The sequence below is a fragment of the Lonchura striata genome, chromosome Z (genome assembly GCF_050655825.1).
Source record: "Lonchura striata isolate lonStrDom1 chromosome Z, ASM5065582v1, whole genome shotgun sequence".
NCBI lineage: Eukaryota > Metazoa > Chordata > Aves > Passeriformes > Estrildidae > Lonchura > Lonchura striata.
Genome location: NC_140740.1, coordinates 6,709,558 through 6,737,503, shown reverse-complemented (window position 1 = coordinate 6,737,503; position 27,946 = coordinate 6,709,558). Strand labels below are relative to the sequence as shown.

Sequence of the window (27,946 nt, the reverse complement as noted above, 5' to 3'; positions counted from 1 at the left end):
GGACAAAATATGCTCTACATTCTATGATATTAATTCCCTGTATTGCCATGGGTTACCTCCTACCTGCTGTGCTCTCAGGGTTTTGTGCAGGGGAGAAAAACCTACATTGCAGGGTGGGGGCATGGTGCAATATTAATTAATATCATCATTTGTCCTTCTGTATTTGTATTTCTCCTCTCAGAGCCCTATGAGAGTATCAGTATGTGGTACATTCTGATTATAATAGCCCAGATTAGCACTATCAGGTAAGAAAAGAATATTTACATTACAGCCTGCTGTACAATTTTTTGTATATAGCATGATTCTTTTGGCATTTCACAAAAGCAAACATCTTTGGGCTTCAGGGGGACCCATTCCTTCATCAAATTTTGCTCAGCTTTTCCTGATATGTCATATTGCTATCTCTGCCTTTTGTGTACCTCAGTAAAATACTGGCTTGGCTATGCTACACACCCCAGCAAAGCCATAAAGGCAGTAGCAAAGGGACTGTAGCAAAGCACAGCAGAAAGCAGCAGTGACAGAACAGCCCTCCCTCACCAGTCCACCCAGCCCTAGAGAAGTACACCCTGTTTTCCCCAAACACTAAAGCAATGAGAGACTGCAGGGGGAAGAGTGTGGCCAGCAAGTCAAGGGAGGTGATCCTGCTCCTCTCCTTGGCCCTAGTGAGGCACATCTGGAAAACTTTGCCCAGTTCTGAGCTCCCTAAAGCAAGAGAGACAAGGAGTGAATGGACAGCGTCCAGTGAAGAGTCACAGAGATGGTGAGGGCTTTGGACTATGTCTTTTATGAGGTGAGGTAGGGTCTGGGCCTGTTTAGACTGGAGAAGAAAAGACTGAGAGGGAATCTCACTAATGCAAATAAACAGCTCCGAGGCAGGTGGCAGGAGGATGGTGACAGAGTCCCTTCAGTGGTGCTCAGTGACAGGACAAGGAGCGATGGCCATAGACTAAAACACAGGAAGTTCCACCTCAATCTAAGGAAGAACTTCTTTCCATGGAGGGTGGCAGAGCAGTGGAAGAGCTGCCCAGAAAGGGTGTGGAGTCTATCCCTTTGGAGACATCCTAAAACCACCTGGGTGTGTGTTCCTGTGTCACCTACTCCAGGTGACTCTGCTCTGTCATGGGTTGGACTGGGTGATCTCCAGAGGTCCCTTCCAACCTGATGGTTCTGTGATTCTGGAGAGTTTCCTAAGCCACCCTCAGCATCTGCTACACATATTCTGGTGATTGTGTCTCACCTGGAAATAGCAGATGGGGCACACAGTCCTGGGAGATGAGGCAGAAGATGCAAATGCCCTCTCCAGGAAGACCCAGCTGAGTATCCACATTGAGAACCATGAGGGCAGTACCTGGTGTAAACTCACACTAATTTGGGCACCATTTGGGCACATTACTCTCTGCAGAGTGCAAAAGGCTCACGTGAAGCACAGTTAGGGATTCTGCGGCACTCAGAGAAAATTGGTCATTCTTTTAAAGAATTTACACCACAAAAAGGTACTCAAACTCCACATGAGAAGAAGCGCCATGTAGTTTGTCAACAGAGGCGCTAAGAGATTAGGGAACACTACTGACAACACAGCATTAGCTGAACCCATCTGTTCACTGGGGTGTAGTTTGATATCATGGATTTTTAAATTAATTATTAAATGTTCTATTTTAACTAATTATTAGAAGATACATTTTGTTGTTCCTTTGGAGACCAGAGCATTAAGTAGATATATGTAATGCTAGTCTGACATCAACTTGTGGTCTTCCAGAGCTTGATTTTTCCATTTGAATACTGTCCGTTTACTGTGGAGAGTTTGGGGAAACCTGGAATGTCAGTAAATAAAATTCCCAAATTACCACCCTAGAGACAGTGTCATCCAATTTATGCTTTATCCTACTGTTTGTGCCCCTGCCAGTGCCTCCCAGTTTTGTCAATCTGTTTGCTGCATCCAGCTGTTCTCACAGGCTAATTAGTTGGTTGGCTGTTCAGGAAGAGACCATTTTAATGCTACACATTCATATACACTATGTAGCACAGTGAAACCTTGTTCACTCATTAATGCCCTACTGGTAGTACTAAAATAATTATTATACCACCCACATAACAGGTAGCTCACCAACACAGCACTTAAAAGACCACCTGGAAGTGCTGAGGCATGCAAGAGTAATGGGGAAAATAACCAAACAATCCCTTTCAAACCCTTAATTAAAAAAATGTTTCTTTTATGACTGATTTGTTCTTTAAAATACATCATTTTGTCTACACTGCTTTGTTCATCATTCAGTTAAATCTATAGTATGACAAAAAAACCTGACAGTACAAAAAATAAAACTTTCCCCACCACAAGCAATATATTAGGAGTAGCCGAACCCCTAAACACTTTTCTCCCTATAAGACTAACTAAGGACCACGGTTTTAAAACTAATTATCAAGGTCACTTTTTCCTCTTCCCTTAGGAAATCTACTGTGGTCCAAAAAATACCAAATCCAAAATCCAGATCTAGGCTCCTTGCCAGCTATTACTGAGCTAATTCCCACAACAGCCCAGTGAGTTTTAGCCGCAGTCAGCATGCAACTAAATATATGTTTACAGCTAAAGCACAAGGTGTTGTTTGTTGCGTGAAAGCTTTCCATTATACTGCCCATTCTTAAAAGCTTACAAGAGCTCACTAAAAATAGCAAGCTAGCAGCATAAAACCACGCATCATAAAACACATAAAACTACACACAGTAGCACTGTTAATGAAGTTTTACAGCTCATTTATGAACTTTTCAGATGAGGGAGCATCAGGTTTTCGTTATCCTGACACAGATGAACAACAGGACCAGGAGTTTTCACGATGGTTTGTTACAAAACAGTCCAGGTGCAGAGGCAGCAGTGCACCCTTGACAGCTCCTGTGCAGCATCTCCATGGCTGGGCAGGAGATGGGCAGGGCACTGCACAGCCCTGCACACAGCTGAGGTCCCGCATCCACACGAAAGGCTAGTGCTGGTGTAAGAGCAGGCAGATGACAGAAGTGGGATAAACACCTTCCTAATCCGTGGGAAAATCAAGAATCACAGAGGCTTACTGAATTTGGGCTGGCCCGAGGATAAAGCCTAAAGCTAACATTAAATTTGCACCACTGGAGCACCACATGAGAGAAAAGGCAGAACAAAAGGATGTGCCCTAAAATGTGCTTTCATGTGCCCCTTTCACAATAGAGGTGCAATCCCTTTTTATAGTTGTGTGGTATATAGTAGTATATTTTCATGTGCACCACTAAATATATCCTGTGTATGCTTCTGGAAATATTCCCAGGAACAGCCATTTCTATTTTACTTGCAACCACAGCTAAAAGGAAGACACTTCTGAGAGCAAAAAATGCCTACCTGCTGTTCATTCACACCTCAAATTCCTCAGGAAATCAAAACCACCACTTTTAACAGTCTACCTTTAGTTCATAGCTGAATATAGCTTTCATCTTCATGGAATAAAATTATTAGAAGCTCATCAAGGAACTGAATTAATAAATTTCTGGATGATGTCACAAAAGTTAAAATACAGAGAGTGAAGTAGCTCTCAATACCAATCATCAACCTGCTTAATACTGTTCTAAATTCAGTCTTCACATGATCAACTTCTGGTTAACAGAAGAAATTGGCAAATATTTAGCCAATTCAATAAATTATTACTATATATAGATGAAACAGGATCTTATGCATTGCTGTCATCACAGAACACTGGCTTCAAAACTGTAATGGCTTGACTTAATTTAACCATAGGCCAGGCACTATTCCCTTCATAATTTTAAAGCAGTATGAAGTCCATCCTGTGAATATAGCACTGGTTCCTCTTGCTGAGCACCCCCTGCTCCTCAGCTCTGCCTGCAGCAATCCCTCACAAGCCTTTGGCAGGGCAGACAGCACTGCTCCAAATAACTCCTGCTTTGGCTGGAACACCTCAGCCTGGCTGAAACATCTCCTTGTCTGCTTAGGATGGTAATGTCCCAGTGGAAAAAGCCTCAGCTGTGGGGTAAGTCCCTGTCAAGGAGGCTCTAGGGAACACGGGCTCAGGGACACAGAGATGATTCAGGCAGAGTGGAAATGGCATTGCCCACACACCCTGAAGCTCGGCCAGTGTTGCAGCAAGTGAAGCAGGCTGGGATGCACTTAGGGACACTGTTCCCTGTGCAGGGCCAAGGGAGGCTGAGCAGCACAGACCATCAGGCACTGGCTTCAGGGCACAGTACTAAAGAGGAAAAAATATCAATCCTACTTTCATACAATAATTTTTTACTGTTTGTACTTTCTTAATTTAGTTTTCAACAACATTTAACATTTGATTCCATTCCTATCTAAGATGTTAATGGCTATTCCAAGAACTTATTGGAAACAAACAAAATAAATTCATACTGGAAACCTGAGCCAGGAAGCAGTGAAAGTTAGGGGACGTATGACAATCTAATGCTTTACAGGCAAACAGCACAACAGGGTGAATTTTATACATGGCAAATCCAATCTGCTGTGTCTTTTACTCACCGTTTGATGACTTCGGTCACAGTAACGCAGCCCAAAGTAATCTATTTCCACCAGGTTTAAGTGACGAAACACGTAGCCCAGGACAACCGACCCTTTCGTTGACTTCTGTGGGAAAGAATTTACAGAGCCTATTCACAAAGATGCTCTGCCTTTGTCAGCTATGTGCAGTGGCATTCATGCAATCAATTAGCTTTGTCTAAAAAAAAAAAAAATTAGGCAGTTCCACTGCCTTTAACAAAAATTTCAGCAGTACAGATGTGAATATTTTGCATGTTTAAAAAATAATTCTGCAGAATACTATTAAGAAGCTGGCAAGGTAGTTGTAACACAATACCAAAAGAAAAACAAACAAACAAAACCCCCACAGTTCTGCTGAACACAGCATTTTTCAAATTCAACTCACCCTTCCAGTACAGACCTGTCACTCAAACTCTGACCGTGGAGATCAGGAGGCAAAACTGCCCTTAAGACCTAAATTATACATCATTAACTTCTCTGTTACTAATCTTTGTAAATAAGGTTAGGTTTTATTTGTTTTCTTGTAAAATATTTTTGATAGTAGAAGGGGGAACAGTCCAACACCCTGAATTGAAATAATCCTACTGTTTTCTTGAATAGCACTTCATTAAGCGTCTATGACAGTATTTGCAAACAACGCTGGGGACAATATGCTTACAAAAAGCTCACTTCCACCTGAATGCCTCCTATTTGTTGGTTTGCCTGGCAGCCAACAACAAACAGATGAGAAGGATGGAGAATAATTACACAGAATGATCCCCTCTCAGAATCAATTACGGTCTTTGGTGATTACAGTCCTAAATTCCACAAGAAAATATGGGCATAACTCATAACTAGGTTTTGCTTAGCTGCTTCATATTTTATAAATTACTAGACTGTAGTAAAATCACCACAGAGAAAAGAAGCAGAAAGTGGAAGCTGTATGATATTGTTTGTGCAATTTCACTTTCTAACTTATGAACAGATAATTTTAAAATTAAAATGGCAAATAATACTGATTAAAATATTCTTTAATTTAGTTCTGCTGGTGAAGTATCAAACATATCACAATGGTGAAGGTCTATTTTTTTTTCAGCAGGTGCATTTGGTCAGGATTCATATCTAATCCCATGAGCAGGGACAATACAACAATTTCATGTGGCCACTCACACATTAAGCATGCTATGACAAGGCAAACATCTCTTGTAGGCTGGAAATTTCATATCCATTCTATTCACCAGATTTACTATATATTTGTTTAAAACAGGATGTTCTTGAAAGGTTGTCTTTGTCTGAATCCATCAGACTGGTTGTTTACTTCAAGCAACTGCAATTACATATTCCCTCATTGTGTACAGTGAGCCTTAATGATCAGCCACTAAACAGAGAGCAATCTGGAGGGAAATATGATTAAGGTAAGCAGAAATTCACTACATCTCAATTTATCAAGCTGGATAAAGCAGAGCAATACAATGATTTTATCATCAGTTTCATCAACAAGAAACTGAAGTCAGGTTGTGAGAACAAGGCAAGATGACCTGTAGAGTACTGCAGAAAAAAGTTGGAACAAAACAAAACACACCTTAAAAATATTAAAAATACAGGTTTGATTACTAGAATAGGGATTTAAGACTGCAGGACAATTGTCCTTCAGTCTTAGTTTTTTTAAATTAGTTGTCATTCAAAAGAAGTAGAGGAGACATCCCATTAAAAGGAACATTGTTATCTCATAAGTCATGTATTGGACTTGATACTCCTGGTGATCTCCTTCCAATTGGTATGTTCTATGATTCTGTGTCATATAAGGCAAATTACCCTCAGCATTGTTAACTATTTCCATCATCATTTAAACAGTACAACAATGTCTTGGAAACCTAGGGCTGGACAGACATCTTTAGAAACAGACACAAAAAAGTCCAAAATAAACAAGCAGGTCTGACTCCAAATTGACCCATGCAGATAATGATGGCAACACTTCCAGCTGGGCACTAAACCATCTGAGAACATTTCAGACTACAGGATCTCCAACATCAGCGACTCAGAGTTGATGGTTTTTGACACAGTAAACCACAGTGAGGTCAGTAAAACCCTTGCAGAAGGTATAAAAAGGGGTGCCTGTACCATGGCTCACAGGACACATTGAGTGGTGCCCACCCAAGCCTTGCTCAGCTTCTGTGATTGCAGTTCAAATCTCTTTTCTTTCTGTGAGCTTGCCACTCCTTGTCTGACCAGTACCATTATTCACAGTATCAGTTGGTTTTATTAACAGCACTGAGAAGCAGTGATTGAACCACCAAGATGAAGCTGTCAATTTCAAGAATGTAAGTATTATTTTACTTACCATAATAGTACACAATCCTGTGAGTAAACAAAGAAGCTTAAGTCTTACAGGAGTTCAACTTACATGACTCTGCACCGGTTTAGAATGCAACTACCCTTCTTAGCTGGAACTCTTCTACTTCATTCAGTTGAGGTCTGAACAAGGAATTTTTGGGACAGCTTTCCTTCTATGGACCCTAAAGCTGGTGTGTTATCCCCAAGAAAAATGCATGTATCAGACCTGGTCTGGTTAAAATTAAAGCCTCCTTTCTTTCCTTTCAGAGCTTAAAGGCTTCTTTTAAACTGCTTTCTATTTATACTGCTAGGCAGATAGAAAACATAAATGCCTGTTTATTTATTCTCTTTTGACGCAGCCTACTTAACACTTCAATAATTGCAGATGCTGCAGAAGCAGGTGGTCTGTCTGGGAGGAAAAGCTGAGCAAACCCATCCAGCTCACAATGCTGGGGCTCTCTACCTCTACAGCAGCAAGGTGCTCAGTGCTTTGGTTACCCTCAGCCAAAACATGCTGCATGTTGCAGTCTCCACAGCCCTCTCTGCCAATACCTTTCACATCTTTCAGCAAAGCCTGCTGAACACAAAGAAATGCTTTGCAAGGGAACAGCCAGGATGTGAGCCAGGACCTATCCTCACACCCTTCAGACCTTAACCTCATATTTTCCCAGCACTGGGGATCACTGTTCACGTAAAACATTGACCCTTGGTGAAACCATTGCAGACTCATTTTCAGTTAATTTCTCATTTTTAGCCACATGATTTCAAGATTTCATTCAAGTAATTTTCATCTTCAACTTGAGTCAAGAAAGAAGTTTTGCTGATTAATCTCTTAGTAACTACTTCTCAGTCCTGAAACACATTTTTACTTAATTTGCTCAAAGTTTTGCAAACTAAGAGAAGCCATCTTATTTCCCTTGATAAAATTACAGCAAAATTCAGAAAAGCTAGAAACCAAAACTATCAAAAACATAAACAGCATTACATTCACATCATATGGCTTGCAAAAATTACATAATCTGCCTTGCATTAAGCTCAGACTTGCAAAGGGTTTGCATTTTTAGGGGTAAACCCAAGTACATTTGAAAATACCATCAGCAATGCTTTCAAGAGAGAACAAAGAATTATGTCAATGAGTCATAACATCTTGCTTTACATGTTAGCACTGTGGCTATAAACCAGAAAGGCAGGTTTATACTGGCTAAAGAAAATGACAGTCAGAACATTCAGGAGAAGGCTGATTTTACTGTAGTTTTCTTAATCAAATTGAAACTATTCTTTTAAAAGCAATACATAGAATTCTGTGTTTTAACATATTCATATTACTCTATATTTAGACACCAGAAATTCTTATCTTTCATACAGCTCACTGCTTTTTAGCTCCAGTGACATTTTTCTTGTTGGGTAGTTTTTAATTTTCTCTCTTGTGTTGTGCAGAGCAGAGGAGGCCACATCAGAACTATTATTGGTATTAATTGAATTTAAAGACAAGATCTCTGCCCCAGTAGGATGCTAGTCCCTCTATTGAAGGAAAAGTGCTATAGGTAGTGAAGCCTCTTGTTATTGTCTCTTTTATATCAAGCAGACATCATGATGCTTTTCTCCTGAAAATAATTCAATCTACACACTCTACCTCTTACAACCCAAAAAAAGCTAAAGGAATATGCAGAATTCATAAGCCTGTGCTCAGAAAAAGAGTTTATAACTTAGGTTGAACATAACCTTTGCCTTTTGAGATGCCCATCAGAGATTCCCCCTGATGCAGCATGCCTGGAGACCAAATTGCAGTATTTGCCCCAGGAAATGGTTACTAAGGGGAGAATAAAATTATGCACAAAGGCAGCACACAATCATGCATGAGAGTGAGCAGACAAAGAGCAGAAATAGGTGTCTCCAAAGAGCATTTTCTCACTTTTTTTTTTGGCCTATTCTTCCTCCTTACCTCAAGCTCAGAAAAGACTAGACACCAACACAATTTTTCATCACCTTCCCTTGACAAAAGCAGCACGACATGAAGCTCTGAAATCAGAGTCCTTGGTTTTTAACAATGAAGACTAAGGACTCCTTTTCCCCAAGGCAGTGTGCCACCCAGGCCTCAATTTGCATACCACATGTTCAAGCAGAGAAAAGCCTTTAAATTAAAAATGCTAAACATTTACAAATATTCACCCAGACAAAACAGCTTAACCTTAATTTCCAGAATGCATGTCTAAACAGAGAAGAATTTACATTAGTGTTCTTTTATACATGCAAGGCATTCCCCAGCACAGTCACATAACAGAAGTAAATACTTTGAGGAACTGAAAATTTAACAAATAAAAATGAAACATCACAGGCTGCCCTAAGTATACATCATTAAAATGAACCATCCAAAATGAACCATCCAAAATGTACTAATCCATCCCTGCCTCTCTGCTTCTATTTCACTGGCAGCAGATATGTCAACATGTTTTCAGAGGTTTTTATGTGAGAACTCCATGGATTTAGGGGCACAGGCACAGACCTCCCTGTCACTATTCCCAAGAACTTGACAGTGTCTGACCTGCCTGGATGTAACAGATGACACAGAATTCTAAGTGCTGTATATTAAGATACCTGTAAATCAGTTTAGCTTTCACTAGTGGTCAATCCATTGCATTCCAGTCAGCAAATGCTATCCTAGAAAAAATACCTGAAGACACACAATATTTTTCTGGTTTTGCAATTATTGTATCTGTCACAAATTCATTTGCTCAGGGGCAACCTCCTTGAAAGAGGGACACATTCCTAGGAGTGTAGGCACCAGCCAATTAAACATCTCCCCTTGTAACTACTGGCTGGAGTGCACTTTGAGGCACTGTCACAGATAGATGTAAAGCAATTTACTTGACTTTGAAACACAAAAGAAAATGAGCTAAAGAAATTATGCCTTAAAAATGTCTGGCTTATGGGAAATTACTTCAGTTCAGCGGGGTCCTTTTTGGGGAGAAGATGTAAGCAAGTATTTTTATATATACATGGTATAGCAATGCAATTCAGACATGCACACACGTTAAGCAGGAATCATAGCCCAGTGAAGACAACAAAGGGCAAGCAGAGCAAGCACATAAGTAATGGGAAGACAAATAAATTTTGGAAACATAATTAAATATTTACTAGTGCTCTAAAATTGATCTCTGTATTGAATGATATTTTACAAAATTGTAGCAACTGGTTCTGTTTAGAGGAATTCTAGCCATATAAATTTTGTTTTAAAATCTATTCATTAATCTATCCCCTAATATTAACATTATCCTGTTCATTAGCATCTACATTCACTGTATGACAGATGAGTTAAGCTACCCACAATAATGCATTCCAAGTTTTCACAAAAAAGAGCTTTTCTGAAGAACTGAATACTAATGACCATTTCCATTATTTTCATGTACTTTGAATAAATCTACACCCAAGAAAGGAATTATGAAAATAATAACAAAATTTAAAAATACAGAATACAACCACTCATTGGGAATGTTGAAGATGTAGGTTGCTATTGTTTTTCTACTTTTCGAAACTGATCTTCACTCACAGCTGTGTGACCTGGTGCACCTTCTCATCAGGAGAGGGTCCTTCACTCTGGGAGGTGAGCAGCTCCATGGTAGAGCACTTGGTGGAAGAGTTACCCTGGCCAAGAAAGGATGCTGTACTTACTTTTGGCACATTCATTCTAAATAAAGTAAGTATCCCCTGTTTTCTAGATGGTTTTCATGACATGGTTTCTGCAATTATTTTTGCAGTCATTGAAGTCTTTCTTTAAACCTTTCTCATGTTAACTTGTTGCAACTTTAAAAGTCTGTTTGTTGCTGCTGGTTATTTTGGCATTCTTGGTTTGTGTTTTGCTCCTTTTTTAGTTATTCTTTTTTTTTTTCTTATTTATTTATTTTTTCCTCCTTATTTGTTATGTTTTATTATGGCAATATTTCTTATGCTAGCTCTATTAACTTACATATAAAATATCAATTTAGGAATAAACACATAGGTGTAATCTTTTTTGTATCAGTCATGTAGTCCTGGTATATTTGGCTCTATTCCTCCTATTGGTAATTTTGTGATTTCTGCCTTTGTGTCAAAGGGAGGCAGTTGTGGTACTAAAGCCTCAGTTCTAACACACTATCTTTTTCTATGGTCATCCACTTAAATGCCTCTTTTAAATTAGATGTTGCATGCATTTTCATGGAGCATATTAAACTGATTATGCATAGCAGTTTTAGAGCACGGGGACTTAAAATTTAAATAAGTCGCTTTGCTTAACTGCTTTAAGTGCAAGACTGACAAGGGAGAGTGTCAGTAAAGAGTTGAACTCTATAAGTCTTTCAAAAAGAGAAATGTTAAAAATTAAAAACTAGACACTCACTCTGTCAAACTGCTCAGGGATTTTTCAATCACTTCAGCTGTTAAAAAAGTAATGAAGTTATATTCTCATAAGAAGTTGGTTCGAACTATTAGCTGGCAGGATTGTTGGAAGGCTTTCTGTGTTAGATTGTTTGGGAAGGTTTTAGAAGCAAGAAGAATGGGAAGGAGAAAAGGTCAGTGCCAATCCTTTACTTTGCCATTTTTTCATTCAGAATGAATAGCTGTACTGTCAGAGCTGAGCATACCTGCAGAAGCTTGTTTGTACAGAGCTCCACTAGACTGAGCAAAAAACAAACCACCTTCTCATGCTCTCTCTCCCTCAGCAAAGGCCAAATGTGGTGCCCTGCTCACCACCTGCTCTCAACCTTGTTAACTTCTTTGTCTTCAAGTTGCTTCTTCTTTTCTTAAGATAATTATTTCTGCTGTTCTCTGACTTTTGCCTATGTCATCCCCGTTTTTCTCCCCCTCCTTTAGTCTCCATTTCTCAAAGTCTCATCAGTGTTTTGGTCATGAAGTCAGCAACTTATGATGGTAATTCTGAAGTAGATTCTCAATTTATTTTTTAACCCTTTCTTTCTAAATCGCCATGTTCAAGAGTAAGGGCTACAACATATAGAACATAGAGACTTAAATCTTAATCTTCAAGTCGATTCACATCTTAGAAAGCTCTATCAAGCTCAGTTAGGTTTTTTTAATAATTTCTTATATTTTCCTTCTTCAAAAGCAATGGGGCTAGCATGATTTTGTTTAGTATCTGACTGTTAATTCAACTGCATTATTTTCAGTCAAGAGATATTACAAGATAAAAAGTAACAAGGAAAATAGTGAAACCTTCTCAGATGCAGAACTAACAGAAAGGACAACAAGAAGGTATATTTCTTGATTGGACAGAGACACCTTTTATCCCTAGCTCTGGTACACGTGACTCAGAGAAGAAAGAAGAGGGGGAAATACAAAACAAAAATAAAAGCTCTCTCTACTCAGCAAGCCTTTCAAAGCATGTAGATCTTTGGAACTTTTTTCTTCCACCACAAACCCGAGGGAGTCCTTCCCCCTCAGAGGGCCACTCACATCCCAAAAAGCTTTTCCCAAACACTTTACGATTTTTAATATTTAAAGTTTTATTTCCCATTTGATGAAGTTCAAGTTCTCATTTGGGCTAATACCACCACATTACTTACTTCTGCAGTGGTGACAGACAGAAGTCAAAGGAATACATGTGTTATCCTGAAAAATATACCTATGATTTCTGTACATCTTTGATAATTTGATTGCCGTGGTGTTTCCCAGAAAACTGATTCATTATACTGGAAATTTAATTCTTAATTTCTCATAATAAACATCTGGAATTTCATATTTATTTAAAAAATTGAAGATCGACTTTTTTTAAAGTCTTCATTTTTTGTTCAATAGACATTTCCCATTAGAGCAGTAGAGGATACACTGCAAGTATTTTGTTCTAAAAATAGTTTTCCAGATATTCTCGTTAATAAATGTCACACACACACACACACACACAAAAAAAAAAAAAAAAAAAAAAAAAAAGAGAGAGAGAAGCAGTCAACGTGTTTGCACCAGGACAAGAATAAGTTACCCATTAGCAGACCGTAATGGCTGCTAATGGGTTACTCTATACACCTGCATTCTCTCCTTCCCCGTCTAGAATTTCTGGCTGTCCTGAAGGGATGGTATCCAGTGCCACACACTGCATGGGTTCATATTACCATTTCACTGGCGCTGGGCTGCATTCAACTTTAACAGGCTTGACTGAAGAAAAAGCCCAACATAAAAGCCCGTGCATGGGAAAGGAAGGACGCTCACGGAGCCGCGGCAGCGGAGGGGGATGAAAAGGAGGTATCCATCACATCTCCCAGCTCTGTCACCCTCTCCTAGTGATCCATGGCCCCTCACACCCACACTCACAGCCAGAGTGCCTCATTCAGCTGTCAATCAATTCCCGAATCATTCAGCTTTCAATCAGTCCCCGAATCGCTTCAGATTCCATCCCTGCATATTCAGATAAAACAGAATCCAAGCCAGCCTCTTTTTTTTTTTTTTTTTTTTTTTTTTTGTAGAATGATACCCCTGCACATAAATAAACAGAAAACGCAAGTGTTAAGTTAAAATAGCAACACACATAATTTAAATTTAAAGCGTCGACAGAACCTGCCAACCATTAATTCATTCTTTTGTATGAATGTGGCAGTGTCGCCACCAGTTGTTCCCCTCCCCCGGCAACTCACACAGGACTATCCCTGTCTCCTCCCTGGCATCATTGCTCATCCCTGGTTGTCAGTGCTGCGCTTCTTAATAAGATCTACCCATGGTGTAACCCCGGGGAGTTTGGTGTGCTTTCCCGAACTTCCCAGTTCCTTGCCCTTCCCCACATGCTGCCTCATTCGGCAGAGCACCAAGAGCATCCTCCGTGATCACACCCCCTGTCACAGCCCCTGCTGCTTTGCCCAGGCAGGCACCCCCGCTGGCTCCTGCGGACTGCACTGAATCCTCCCTCCACTGCTCCGACGCACTTCCAATCTGCTCCTTCACTCTCCCCGGCCGACTTTGCCCTTGTCCCCGCGTGAATCAAGACAGGAAATTTCTCCATAGTCTCGTGTTGTGGGACAGGTAACGCAGAGAAACATTTGGCAGCTCCAAATGCAAGAAAATCGTTTTCTGTTTTGACCAAACTCAAGCATCAGGAACACCGGGACCAGTGTGAGATAGTATCCTAACAGGACTACGCTGATAAAGTCTGAGGAAATCTCTCCTGAGAGAGAGATTCCAGCACATTAAATGGGCTTACTTTAGGTATATCTTTTTAAAAAATGGAGAACAACACATCTCTGGTGTGGTGACCGTGCTGACAGCAATTGTAGTCTCTTTGCTCCAAGAGTTTCTCAGACAAAAGTTGCCTGGTTTTCTTTTTCTTGGAAATAGGCAAACCAACTTGAAAAAACTTTGCAAAATAATTCCTTGCAGAGTTGGAAAACTGATGAGTAGAAAACCTACAAAGAGAACAACCAACTCCTATAGGACTAACAACCCTCTCCTTTGCACCTTCTCTTATGGAAAATCCCACAAGCTTCTCACACTGAATTTACAGCTATTTCCTCAGAGATTTTTTTAAAAAATCAATATTACTCTGAACAAGCTCTTAGGCAAGGAACTGTAGTGATAACACCATTCTATCTCCCTACGGAAAGGTAATGCACAAAATATTCTGTGTGGTTTCAAGGGAAACTATGGCATATTTTAGTGAGATTTTCTTTCTCTGTAGCCTCCATCCTTTTCCCCTTTTAGCAATTAAACCTCTCAAGTAGTGACTTGATGTTAATCACAGCCATTCAGGCAAGGACACTACTTTCTCACTGCTTAGTCTTCATTGGATCCCTGAAATGGATAGTACATTTTGAAGTGACTTTGTAGGATATGGGAACTGCACAAACCAGAGAACACAATTTGCATGTTCACATAGTCATCAATAAAATTATTACACTTTCTTTATTTTTAAGAGATGTTTAACTAACCAAGGTTGTTGGGGAAAGATGTTTTTAACGTAAGTCTACAAACAAATTAACTGCTATACCTTGACTTGAAATCTATTCCTGCAGAAAGTTTTTATTCTTTGATATGGAACATTCAAGAAACTGAGCATTTTATAGATGGTGTAATATGATACGTATGATATATACTTATATATATGAGAGTTATGTTTTTACACATGCTGGCAGCTTACCTATATAAGTTAGCAAGAATATTTCATATAATAAAAAAAAAAATAAAAACCACTCACCTTAATTAGCATCTCTACAATACATCTCCCTGAAGGAGAATATAAAGTAATTATATATATGTGCAAATCTGGATAAATTTCTTTACTGCCATCTGATAGGCAGATTAGTGATAAGCATAGTATAAAGATCTATATGCAAACATGGCACAAGTAATTCTGCAGAACCAGATCCTTCTTTCTTTACATTGAGTACAAAACCAACAAATACGTCTGTGCATCATCAAAAGCTGCAGAGATGAAGGCAGTTAACCCCTTAATGCTCATAGTCTCGGTGTTGTGACTCCACTGAAGAAAGGCATCCTTGCAGCATCTCCATTATCTGACTCAAGAGGTTAGTTAATGAAATGCCCCAGGCATAACACCCTTTCCTATCTGCTATACTCTATGAGTCCACTTACACATCTCAAGCAAGAAGGAAAACAGTTTTTAAAACAGCTTGCTGACTATGGACATGAAATCACAAACATATTTCACATTAATGGAAAAAAAGGAGTTGATTACCACTAGAAGACAACAAAAATCTGATTAAGTTTTTCACTGGTGATGTGAAAATAACTCATTCAGATTTAGGTAAATGTGAAATTTATTACTGAGTTTTAAGGCAAAGAATTTTATATTAATGTTTAGAAATAAGATACTAAGCCTTTAGCCTAAAATTTGTTCACAGTGGAGCTGTGCTTACAGTGCCTTTTTTGGACCCAAACAGCACACAGGTCCCAGCTACCTTCCAATAATCAGAGTAAAATGCTGATGACTGCAATAAAAGCAAACCAAACAATTAAACTAAAAGCTGACAGTAAAAACTCTTGTGTTTAAATCCTGAGCTTGCAGGCAAGCCACTGGTGTATTGTCAGAAGTCTCCAGCAGAGAATCTCCAGTTCTGTTACAGCTGTACCCTGCCACAGAGCACTGGATGAACCTTAAACAATCATGTTTTAAAGGAATTATTTTAAATACTGCATATGCTCAACACAATTCTTTCACTGCAGGCAAGTCATGGCATGTTCTGCAGACTAGACCATTACATTTCAAATAGATCATTACTTACATTTTCAACTTGCTCAAAATGTACTTGGTTACATGAAAATCTCCAAGACAAAATTATCTATCTCTGATCTGTGTTGAATACAGGACTCTTGGCAGCATTACTTTTGTTTACAGTAAATTTAGCTTAACGGATGATTTGGACAAAATCCTATTCACACTGAAATCCAAAAGTATTAAAAAAAAAACCAAAACAAAACACAACCCACACCAACCTCACCAACCTTTTGCTTAAAGACAGGAGGTTCACACCCTTTAGTTTTTATCTGATTGCTTGAGGATAAAATAATGTGGTTTGTTTAGAGTAAAACCAGCAGCGTATTCAGCAGAACTTAATAAAGTAATAGTCCCTAGGCTTCCCCTGGCATTTTAGTTAAGAGGCAACATTTCTGTAAATTTTTAAGGTCTACCACTTCATGTGGACCTCAGCCATGCCCATACTCATCCCTTTGTCAATGAGCTGCTAAATGAGATGTACCAAATGAGCTTCTTGAAGTTCTGTTGCAAAGCCAGTGACACTCAGAATTAATTGTGACTAAGCACCCTTCCTTGCAAAATAAAAGGTTTTAGCTTTTGCATCCCTTTTTTTTTCTGGTGATATGAACTCCTGCTCACAAAACTTCTCTGCTGACAATAACCACTTCAGGACTGTTACACGAGAAAAGATCCAAAACCATATTAGAATATGTATCTCGTCTTATGTACATTTGACAATACGTATGTAAGATGATTTTTAAATAAGTGTATTTGTTTATAAGTGAAGGAGGTTGTGTTATTATTTAGGGCATCTCCCAAAATACTGATGCTTCCCAGCCAAGGTGAGATTTGAAACTTTATCCCAGGTAGTAATAAAAGGAAGACAGACACTAAAACTGCAAGATTGTCTCTTTCCACTGAAAGGTGCAGTTCTATATGAGTCAAAGTATGTTCCAGTAGATCTTTTCCATTAGAAAAATCTAAACCTAACATTTGTTGGTCCATTATCCACCATGTTAAAGATTCATCCCAGCACTATTTCTCCCAGGCTCCGCTCCTCAGCCACAAGGTTGTACTACAATGTCCCAGCCATGACTAAGGACCAAGGCTTTCATTTATTTGCCTTATTAGTTCTAGCTGAAATGCCCACATAATGTTCTCAAGGACAGTCTCATCCAACTTCCCAGTCGTTAACAAATTCAGCAGCTCTCACCAAGATGCCAAAGGGGCTTGATATCCCCATCCCCATGCTGATGAGAGGGTGGATGCCAGCCTACACAGCTGCTCCTGTGAGCATAACTCATCTGGTTTCAATGAAAATGAACCAGGATAATACAGATCTCTTAGGTAAACTTCACAAATCTAATAGATTTTGACTTGCCATAGCCTGCTGACATCTCAGTCAGAAACCTGCAGGAGAATTTTAGGCTGGTATCCAATCAGTATGAAAATTAACAAGTACACCAGGTTGCAGGAGTAGCACTGGAGTAGTGATCAGTTATCCCAACCACAGCACAAAGATAAAGAGCATTTGGTATATCCAGTTATACAAAACATATGAGATTTTAACTGCAAATTAGCCATCTCCCAGACAGAGTTATGCTGTTAAAATACACTATTTATCTCTAGATTTGGCCCGGGAGTACTACAACACTACGGTGGTGATGTACATGGCATTCATCCAGGCAATTAAGGAGGAGTAATGCTGGTGGCTTTGACACTTCCAAGGCCCAGCCTGGACCTGCTGCCATGCAACATGCCACCACAGTCAGTGACTGAGGTAATTAATGGATGAGTAGACAACACTACTCTAGTATCTCCCCCATATTCTAATATACATTTTAACAAAAATGTACAGAACAGGCAATAAAACCTCATTAAAAGAAGGATGATCAAAAGATTATCCAGGCTACCTAAGAAAATATGGAAAATACTCAAGTTGGATGTTGAAGGTTTGCCTGGTTCTAGGCACCCTCACCTCCTTCCAGAATGAAGTAGTTCTCACTTCTTTACATTCAAACTGTTCACTCCTTTACAGTTGTTTGACAGGTTCTATAAACTCAGCTATTACCTAGCTATCACTCCGTGCCACAAAACTTCTCCTGGGAACACCGCTGAGGAGAAAGGTGACACTGACTCCATTAGAGAATCATAGAAAAGTCAAAGTTCAAAAATACCTTTAAGACCAGTGAGACCATCCACTGACCCTGCACTGCCAAATCCATAACATTAAACCATGTCCTTAAATGCTACATGTCCACATCTTTTCAGTACTTCCAAGGTGATGACTTAGCCACTTACTGGGGCAGCCTGTTCCTCTGTTTGACAACCACTCCATAAAGAAATTTTCCCTATTATCCAATAAAAAACTCCCCAGCACTACTTGAGGCCATTTCTTCTTGTCCTATCACTTGTTCATGGGACAAGCAACCCATACTCTCTTTCCAAGTGGTCGTGGTTGTAGAGCAATAAGGTCTTTTCCAAGCCTCCTTTACCCCAGACTAAACAACCCCTCTCATCAGATTTGTGTTCCAGACCCATTCTCAGCTACCAGAGAAGTTTCCCTTCTCTGGACATGCTCCAGCACCTCACTGATGTTCTTGCTGTGAGGCATTCAAAGCTGAACACAGGATTTGAATATTATCATAGTCTGAAGTATGCTGCTGATGTTTCCTCAAGAAAGGGAGTTGATGGATTTGGGGATGTCAAATTTTGACACAGAATCAGAACAGTCTGAAAATCAAGTGCAGGCAATTGAAAGCAAGTGAAATAAGAGAAACCATCACCCCCACTTGCACAGTTAGATTGAGAATGGTCCATGAAGGCTGCCAAGAAACACATTTTTCTCAATTCAGAGCTGTTGGTTGAAGCATAAATAACATTATTGTTTTGCTAGTTGAGGGGAACCCATCTGTTATCCCATTCAGAACTGCAATACCCAAACAACGCTGGAGCTCCCATCTTGGGTAGGGGGACAGTAACCACTTAGACCAAATTATTTGGCTAATAATTTTTGGAGAGGAGAAGGGTAGTTTCTCATTACTGTAGCTCTGAGGTAATGCTTTATATATGTCCTCTATATCAGTCTACTTTAGTCCATAATTATAAGTCTAAATCTTGGTTCAAATAAAGCCCTAGCAACTAGCAAGAACAAACTCATCATATATTTTTACAGAAACTAGATTACACCTAGCACTAAATGTAAGAAGGCAAAAGTATGTTAATTTTCAAGAACTAAGATGTTTGCAAATTTGTATTGACTTCATTTTGTCCATAAGTATTTTTAGTACTATAAAAGTTCTTCCTGTTCTGATAGGAAAGTCTTCTCTGTACTTATTCCCACAGTAATAATATTTTTTTTTTTCCATTTTTCACCTCCACATTTGCAAGCATGATCATGCATCCTTTATGTTACTGAAATGCTAATTTGTATATGTATCTACTTCTTCTTACTTTTTTGCATAAATCCACTGAAATCAAGACAGCTGAGATATGCCGAAGGAAACTTCAGCATTCTATTCCTAAACCTACTCCTAAAATAAATATCATCACATAATACCAAGATTCAAGTGGCTAAGACAGGTTAATTATCAAAACCCTACTAAAGAAGCCTACACTTCAAATATACACCAGTGAACTTTACATTCATTGTGCAGCTCCTTCTTTCAAATTAGAAGGAAAAAAAAATTATATTCTTAGTCATGAAATTCAGTTTTAAGTTCTTTCCCTGGAGATCATAAATGCACTGCACATTTGAAAATGGCAAAACAACTTTTTAAATCTCTATCTGGTTAATTTTATGAGTGCAATAAGTCTTAGAGACTTGAGACTTTTCAGGATCTTCAGCTGATACAAGTAGTAGAGCCTCACCTGGGTTCACAAGGGCAGCTCACAAGACCTGTAAACACCCAGTGTTCAAACAACTATTACAAACCAGTTGGCTGCACTGTTCCAGGTGACAAAACTAAAGAAAATGTTTGAATAAGTTAGATGCACAGCTGTTGAAAGTCAAAGTCAAAGACATTGTTGGCTCACCAAGTAGCAGAATATTGTAGGTCTTACTATGTTCCCCTATGAAATGTTTGCTCTCAAATCTGTCACAAAGGAGAAAAGGTGTGCAACTCCACTGTCAAAACAAAGTGGCATAAGTAGGTTCTAAATGCTTCACTGTTTGACAAGTCAGCTGGTGACATGGCTGTTTTGACAGCACTCAACTCATTGTGTCCTAATCCTGCATTCACTGCATGAGCAGGATACTATTCAGAAAAACTGCATTTCACAGAAGGGCTTATATACATAATATTTACCAAAATAAGCACAAATATAAGACTTAACAAACTGGGAAGTTTAAGATTTCTGTCATACGGAAAAGGCAATTTTTGAAGTCCAATTATTTCAGTAGCTTACTCAAGAAACAGATGCTCATAAAATACCAAGCAGAATACATTGCCACTAGGACTATGAAGAGGGCAAATATTTCCTTCTAATTCATTTTATAGCCATTATAATACCTATTTTTGCCTGCTTTCAGAAGCCAGACCCAAAGAAGGTAAGATCAATTGCAGTTAATCTGGTATATTCACACTTCTACCACCCTGGTAGGAGTGTAGGACTGAACTTTCCCAAAACTGGGAAACTTCAGGACTAATTAGGACCAGAATGTTAAACATCAAAAGTCTTGTTAATTTATACTCACCATATCTAGACAGGGATGAAGTACAACTTTTGAAATATTATTTATGGACAGACATGAGAAAATTCATGTTCATTCCCCACTCTCTCCTGGTTGCCTGAGTTACATTGATTAAGCCTCCATTCTGTAAAAATGTGAGTTTATCCAAGTCCCACACAAAGACAAACCAGAGGGATCTTTCAGCTTTAATGATCCTACCACACAGCTTAACACAGTCCACAGAAGAGAGCTAACTAGTGCTGCATCACTTTATCTGCATTTGCCTGAAATTAGACTGGAATGTGAATAAGTGGAAATAGTAGTTTGGGGTAAGGATGTACATATCCCTGGTTCCAAGGATGATGTAAAAAACCTTTCTCATGCAGAAATTATTAAAATAAATATATATAATTGATAAAATTATAAAAACAGGCGGAAAAATGGAAAGTAGTCTGTAAAACTCCCAACTCCTAACAGAGCTTGTACAGACTGTACAAGCTTGTACAGCTTGTGCACTCACCAAGCATTATCAGTATTTTTTAATTGAAATGGTTATAAATAGTGCACTTACTGTTCCAAGACAATAGAGTATTGTTTCTCCAAATGCTATTCACTTTAACTTTGAAAATATTTTGAAGATATAAGTACCTTCAAATATAATATATATTTCAACACATTCAGGTATAACATGCTGAAAAATATTTTTATGTAATTGTGACAGCATAGGATTAATTCATAGTGGACACTCTCATAACGACTATTCCCACAAAAATACTTTATATTCATTTTTATGCTGCTTATATTTATACAAAAGGAAAGCAAAAGTTAAAAGAAGTTACACAAATCTCTTAGATATTAACTACAACTCTTAACTGCAGTGAGATATTCTAGTGTTAACCATCAAGTCAGCTTAAAATTAAAAGTAAACACACCAGAAGATAGGTTATGCATAAAGTCAATTACGCAACTCAGCTCTGTTTACCTATGGCAAAATGTTGCCTCTGAGGAGTTTCTAAAGAGAATAGTTAGAAACTTGAGGCCAGCAGCAGTTATCATGAGTTCTTTTCAGTAATTATTAACAGAAGACTCTTAGTTCAAGCAGACCATTTTCAATAAATTACTGCACTGCCAACAGGGCCACTTTGAAACAATGGCACAAGCATCTCAGTGACCCACTTAAAGCCATTTTAGTCACAACATGATCTGATAGCTTCACATTAATTATAACATAAAGATGACTGACTTTGCAATTCTTACATTTACTTTTGTCTTTCATGGTTTTATCCAGCCAACTTAGCTCTATGTACTACTATGGATTATTACTTGTGAAAAGAGAAAATTTTGGACAGCTTAAACAGGGCCAGCTATAATCACCACTATTGTAACAGGACAATGCTTTAACTTTCCTCTGGGAAAGGTAAAACCAAACTGAATTTGCTTACATTACCAACTAGATGAGGAAAGAAGCCCAGTCCCAACAGAAACTGGAAATCAATCTTTCACTCTTCAGTAATTACTGCTTACAAACTGGCAAATATTAAAACAGAGCTTTGCCATTACACAGAGCTGATATTTCAGAACTTAGCACTGACTTCATGGATGTAATTTCTGCTATCACTGTCACACAGTCAAATCTGCTATGCTTTTGAAACATTATGTTGACAGAGGAACATATTTCTTATGCATAACTTATAATTGAAAGACATAGACAATTTCTTACTAGAGCTTTGCAACTCAGTAAGTACACAGCCAAATCTGCAGCCACAATTTGTTTCTCTTAAAGATTAAACTTAATTCGTCATTTATATATGGAAATGAGAAAGACAGTGTCTGAAAAAAATGCAGGGCTGAATACCAAATTCCAAGGATCTTTATCTGAATTTTTTTTCTTTTTCCATTCCTTTTCTTTCAGCATGGGAGAAATAAGTGCTACCTGACTATAAAATTCAGGGAGACTATATAGCATCTCACAGTTCAAGAGTCATCTCCAAAGCAATAGTTGCAATTATTTTTATTATTATAGAATTTTCAAGAACAAATTCTTTAAAAGCTGTCAAAGGCAAGATGTTTCTCAGTTGTAACAAGCAAAGTCCTAGCTCATTATGGGCTAGGCACCATCAGAACTGTGTAAGTTTAGCATTTAAAAGTAAAGTTCCTTTCCTGCTAGTGTACTACTTAAAACTTTATACTTAAATACCTTTCAGGGAACTTTTCTAACACTTATTTTGGTGATTTATAAAGAAAAATGAAATTAAAAATTCTGACCTTAGGTAATTTCATGACTCAAGGCACTAAGATAGTCTCCCAGGGCAAAATACTATTTCATAACCTCCACTATATAGGCAGATAGATAACTGATGGCTTCTTCAGATTACAGCTGTACTCTGATTTAAATAAGTGCAATCACTTAACATGCAAGACATTTGTGTTAATAATGCAAAAGAGAAGATACTTATCTTACTGGTCCTTCATTTTCTTATCTCTATAAAGCTGTTGGAAAGAAAATAAATTAACACAAAATTTCAGCCCAAATCAGTAGTACTGCAGCCCCAGGTTCTGTTTTGGAAAGGAATATTGAGATAACTGGACCCCACAGATAAAACTTCAATTTAAAGCTGTTGCCTTAGGCATTGGTCCAATTTGTCTATAAAACAGAACCAAATCAGGTCTCAATCAAGAAATTATGCTGTGGATGCAAAGGTCACCTGCTAGTTGCACCATTTTCCATGGGCAGGTTCCACAAGAGCAAGACATTTGAAGCTCAAGAACTTATTTCCAAGTGTTTCCAACCGACCCAGTTGAAGACTGTCATTAACAAAGATAATTAACATTGTTGGCTTAAGCATCCATGTGGTGACACAATGCTGCTGTCTCATTCAGGCCTTCCAAATTCTTTGGAATCCAGTCCACACGGTCTCATCTCAATGGCACCTCAGTCCCCCATGTCCTCACATCCAGATCCTGCAGTACCACAGAGCAACTCCGAGGAAGAGGAATTTGCAGCAAACCTGCTGCCAGCTGGAGAAGGCCATGGCCATGCACCTCTGGCACGGGAAGTTCTGAGGTGTCTGAGCAGATAATTTGGTTGCAAGCAGAGAAAAATAAATTCTCGTTTTCAGTATGCAACATCTGGTTTAACCTCAGCCAGTGTTCACATTATCCACCCAGAAGGACAGGTGAATTGATCCTAGGCAATTTTATTCATTTGAAATTAAAAACAAAAAACAAAAAACAAAACAAAAAAAAAATAAACCACAAAAAATCAAAAACAAAAACACGGCACTGGAGGTTAGTTTGATTCCTAATTTGCTGGCCTTCAAACTGCACAACAGTACTTTAAACCAAAAGGAAGTCTCCACAGTGTAGGAAATCAAAGCCAAAATACCACACCTTCTTCTGCTAACCCCACATGGGGAGAGCACTTTAACAGAAAATCTCCAACCTGAGACACAACATACATGATATTAAAGAAAATACAAATATAAAACACACTATTCTGTGGAGCAGGAAACAAGTTCACAACTGCATGCTCCTCAAACCCCTTGGAGAGACCTGGAGATGTTGTCCTCCTGCTCCTCTCTATCCACACAGTAATAACAAAAGTATTCTTTTTCATTATAAATTATTATAATTATATATATATATACATTATAATACTGTATTTATACATATAATACAATTTTTGCAGCGAAACATATCTCAACATGTGCAATTTAATTATGGAACTTTCATGCTGATCACATACCAAAATAAACTATCAGAAACTCATGATCAACATTACTTTCTCATATCCTCTTTCATAACTGGAGCTTGCAGCAAGAAACAATTAAAAAGATCTTCCGTTCAAAGATTTTGCCATATTGGTACTTTTTTCTCCTTTCTAAATTTTTTTTTCCATTTTCTTTACCAGAAGAATAGTATTAATATGCACCAGTAGTAAAAACAACATGGAAAAAGTAGGTGTTTTACACCAAGGCTAAAATGCCTTATACAACCCTAGAAAGATTAAATTATCAAAAGTGTCAAAAATTTAGTCTTTCTACAGCCAACATGAATTGTATTTGAAAAAGCATTAAAAGCCACAAAACAAAACAAAAGATGACTAAAACAAGCATAAATAGCCCTTATAATTAGTACATTTTAAAATACAGCTAAATATTTTTGAACTACAGTAAGTGTAGAATAAAACTGAATGTATTAACTCAGTGTTTACAACAAGGGTGGGACAGCAATCATCCACTATAATTATTGCCAAGCACATACATAACTTAGTATTTTCTTAATATTTAAATTTATCCAATACCCTTCTTCATGAATATGAGCAGCATTGTCATCACCCTTTACAATAATATATTCTTGTTCTAATTCAAGGAAACCAGGCTGCTAACCTTTTGTGTCCAAAATCTTTACTGTTATAATGAGTAGACTCCAGGCTGACTTCCAGGTGCCCAGCCAGTTACTCCCTCACTTCCCCACCTCAGCTGCACAAAGGCAGAAAACAAGATTAAAAGCTCCTGGGTCAAGATATGGACAGAGAAATTGCTTCATCAGTTACTGTCACAGGCAAAACAGACTCAGCTTGGGGAAAGGCAATTTAATTTGCTGACAATTACAAGAAGGATGGTGAGAAACAGCAGCAAAATTTAAAATGCTTTCCATTTCTCCTTGCCAGGCTCAATTTCACTTCAATTATGAGTCCTGTATCCCCTCCCCAGGCAGTGCAGAGAAGATGGGGACAGGGGTTGTAATCAATCCACGACCACCCCTCACTGCTGCTCCATCCTTTCCTCTTCTCCCCTGCTCCACTCACAGAGGCCACCCCTGCAGACCTCACCACAAAAGCCTTGCCATGTAAACACAATGTGATTGTGTAAATAGACTGCAGAATAAGCCTTTGAAACCCTTATTATAGTGTTCCATAATGATGTTATTCTGGACGGTGGGAGGGGGGAAAGCTCTGTTTATAGGTTTCATAACATTTCAGCTCCAGCACCAGAAACATCATATGTAAAATTTCCTTCCCCAAAATAATTAACCACAGTCAGGGAAAAAAAAAGTAAAATCAATAATTTTCTTTGTGTAAAATAAATGTGTATTATGGGAGGGGTCTGTTTTTCCAACACACACACTAAAATTTTGGAGCCTGCTATAACTGCAACAATTTACTGGAGATGTCTGGCAGTTATAAGTAAATCTACCCTAAATAATGTTTAAAAGTAATACTATAAAAATACCAATGAACTATTAATTAAATTAAATAAATGTTGTGAATTATACATCCTTAAAGTACAATTTTTAGTAGAGAACTATCTTCCAAGTTCAAAGGAGGGCTTTACAGCTGTGTTTCTATAACCTGCAATATAAGACGCCCCTAGAAAAATTTGTAGACATTCCAAAAATCACTAAAGTGACATGTAATGAGAAAAGCCAGTTATTGATGAAAATAATCTGAGCCTCTTGGTAAGACAAGCTCTCTGAAAACACGCATTCTAACAACTGCAAAGGGCAAGATCATCTATAGCAAGAAAATACACCAATTTTATGAAGTAAGGTTTGTGTCCTGACAAGCTGCAGCTCTGAATGGAATTTGACCATCACCAGGAATAAGCAATTGAACCTGAGATCACAGTGATGCAGCAAGGGCAGGGAGAGAATAAAACACCATGAACTTCTGTTCCAGGTATCCCTGTAGGAAGGTGGAAATACTTTATATAATTGAAGAAGTGTAACTATCTAGTTATTATAACTATGTAACTAGTACTGGTCTGTACTTCAAGAATTAAAACTCGCTCAGATGGGTATTTTAAAAAAACAAACAGATAAACTCTGGAAATCTTATCATTTGGGAGGAGTCAAAGAATGTTGAAATATTCAGTGTACCAGAAAGAGTTTAAAGGTGATTTGGTCTGTACCTCCCACTATCAAGACAAGGAAGGCCTCTGACAGAGGGCTTCTAAGAGCAAAAGGCAGAGTAAGCTGAAATGGATAAAAGATATCTTGTAGGAAACATTAAAAAGAATTAACAGTGACAAAAACAAAAATAACACATCAACCTAACAGGTGATAGAGAAACACTTAAACTTTACATTCTCATCATTTTTAAAAATTGGGCACAAATTTCTGGGGAGGCAATGTTGCACATATCTAAACTTTCACCAGCTAAGGAAGACAGAATGATTTCTGGGTCAAGACTGCTAACACGATATCAGCAAAATTAAACATCCACTGTAGTGACCAATCACAGCTGCAGTGAAGGATGTATAGCTGTCTCCAAACACATCAGAAGAATGTATATTTCAAAGCCTGGACACTCCACTCACATGCTCATGTTTCCAGCTCAGAGCACTGTCAACAGAAAGGCTCACTGCCATCAAAGTTCTCCATAACTGTCCTTTAGCAGTAGCCATGCTAAGGACCTAAATTATCATGTTGGAGGGGAATAGCTAAAGGCAGTGCAATTCTGAAGCCAAAGACTCCTGTGGTGGAGGAGTTAATTTCTTTCTTTTTTTTTTTTCTTTTTTTTTTTTTATTTTTCTGTCCAGAGGGGTGAAAAGACTATACTGGCTGGCATAACTCGACTCCCCAAAAATTAAAGTACTTCCTCTGGTGACACTCAGATTTTCTCACTATATCAGGCAGCAGCAAAACCTACAGAAACCTCCATTGCTCTCTCATGAGAAAGCTTAAGCTAAATTTTGCATCTAACAAAACACTTGTTACACTTTATCTTACAGGTACATTGCATAATATCAGACAAAGTAGGGGTAGTTACTCAGTAAATACACTAGGACCCTTTTTCCCCATCTGCTACTTCAGATACCATTCTCTATTCCCAAGAAGATACATCCCTTCACTACTCTCTTTGTTTACAGCAAGAATGCAGTACTGGATTCAAACATTTATGGACAAAAAGTGCTCTCAAACAAGCAGGTACAATGTGAAAGGGTTGGAAAAATATATTCAACTGCAATCACTATGTCAATACCAATCCTGAAGCTCTGGGAGTCATTTAGTGACGGGCAAAATAATAGCACAAACATGACAGCAGCTCAAGAAAGCAATAATTTCATTTTAGGTATAAAGGAATATTCTTATGTATTTTGTCTAAAAGAAATGAATGCAAATTTTTAGGCACTTAGCTTTCTTGCTGTGTCTTTGCCAGACAGGCTGCTCTGTCATATCTGTCTCTGCAGGTTTATGAAACTGTATAAGCCAGTAAAAATGAGCTAAAGTTTGGGCAGTTTTACAT

General features: G+C 38.3%; 1 protein-coding gene across 3 annotated transcripts in view; it reads right to left on the bottom strand.

The window, feature by feature from the left end:
• EPB41L4A (erythrocyte membrane protein band 4.1 like 4A) overlaps positions 1 to 27,946 on the bottom strand; it is a 114,909-nt gene that overhangs the window by 64,741 nt on the left and 22,222 nt on the right. For all 3 annotated transcript variants that reach the window (XM_085567191.1, XM_085567190.1, XM_021524791.3), the window contains one exon: positions 4,511 to 4,615. In XM_085567191.1, coding sequence (XP_085423317.1) covers positions 4,511 to 4,615 — 105 coding nt within the window. The remainder of the gene's footprint in view (positions 1 to 4,510; positions 4,616 to 27,946) is intronic.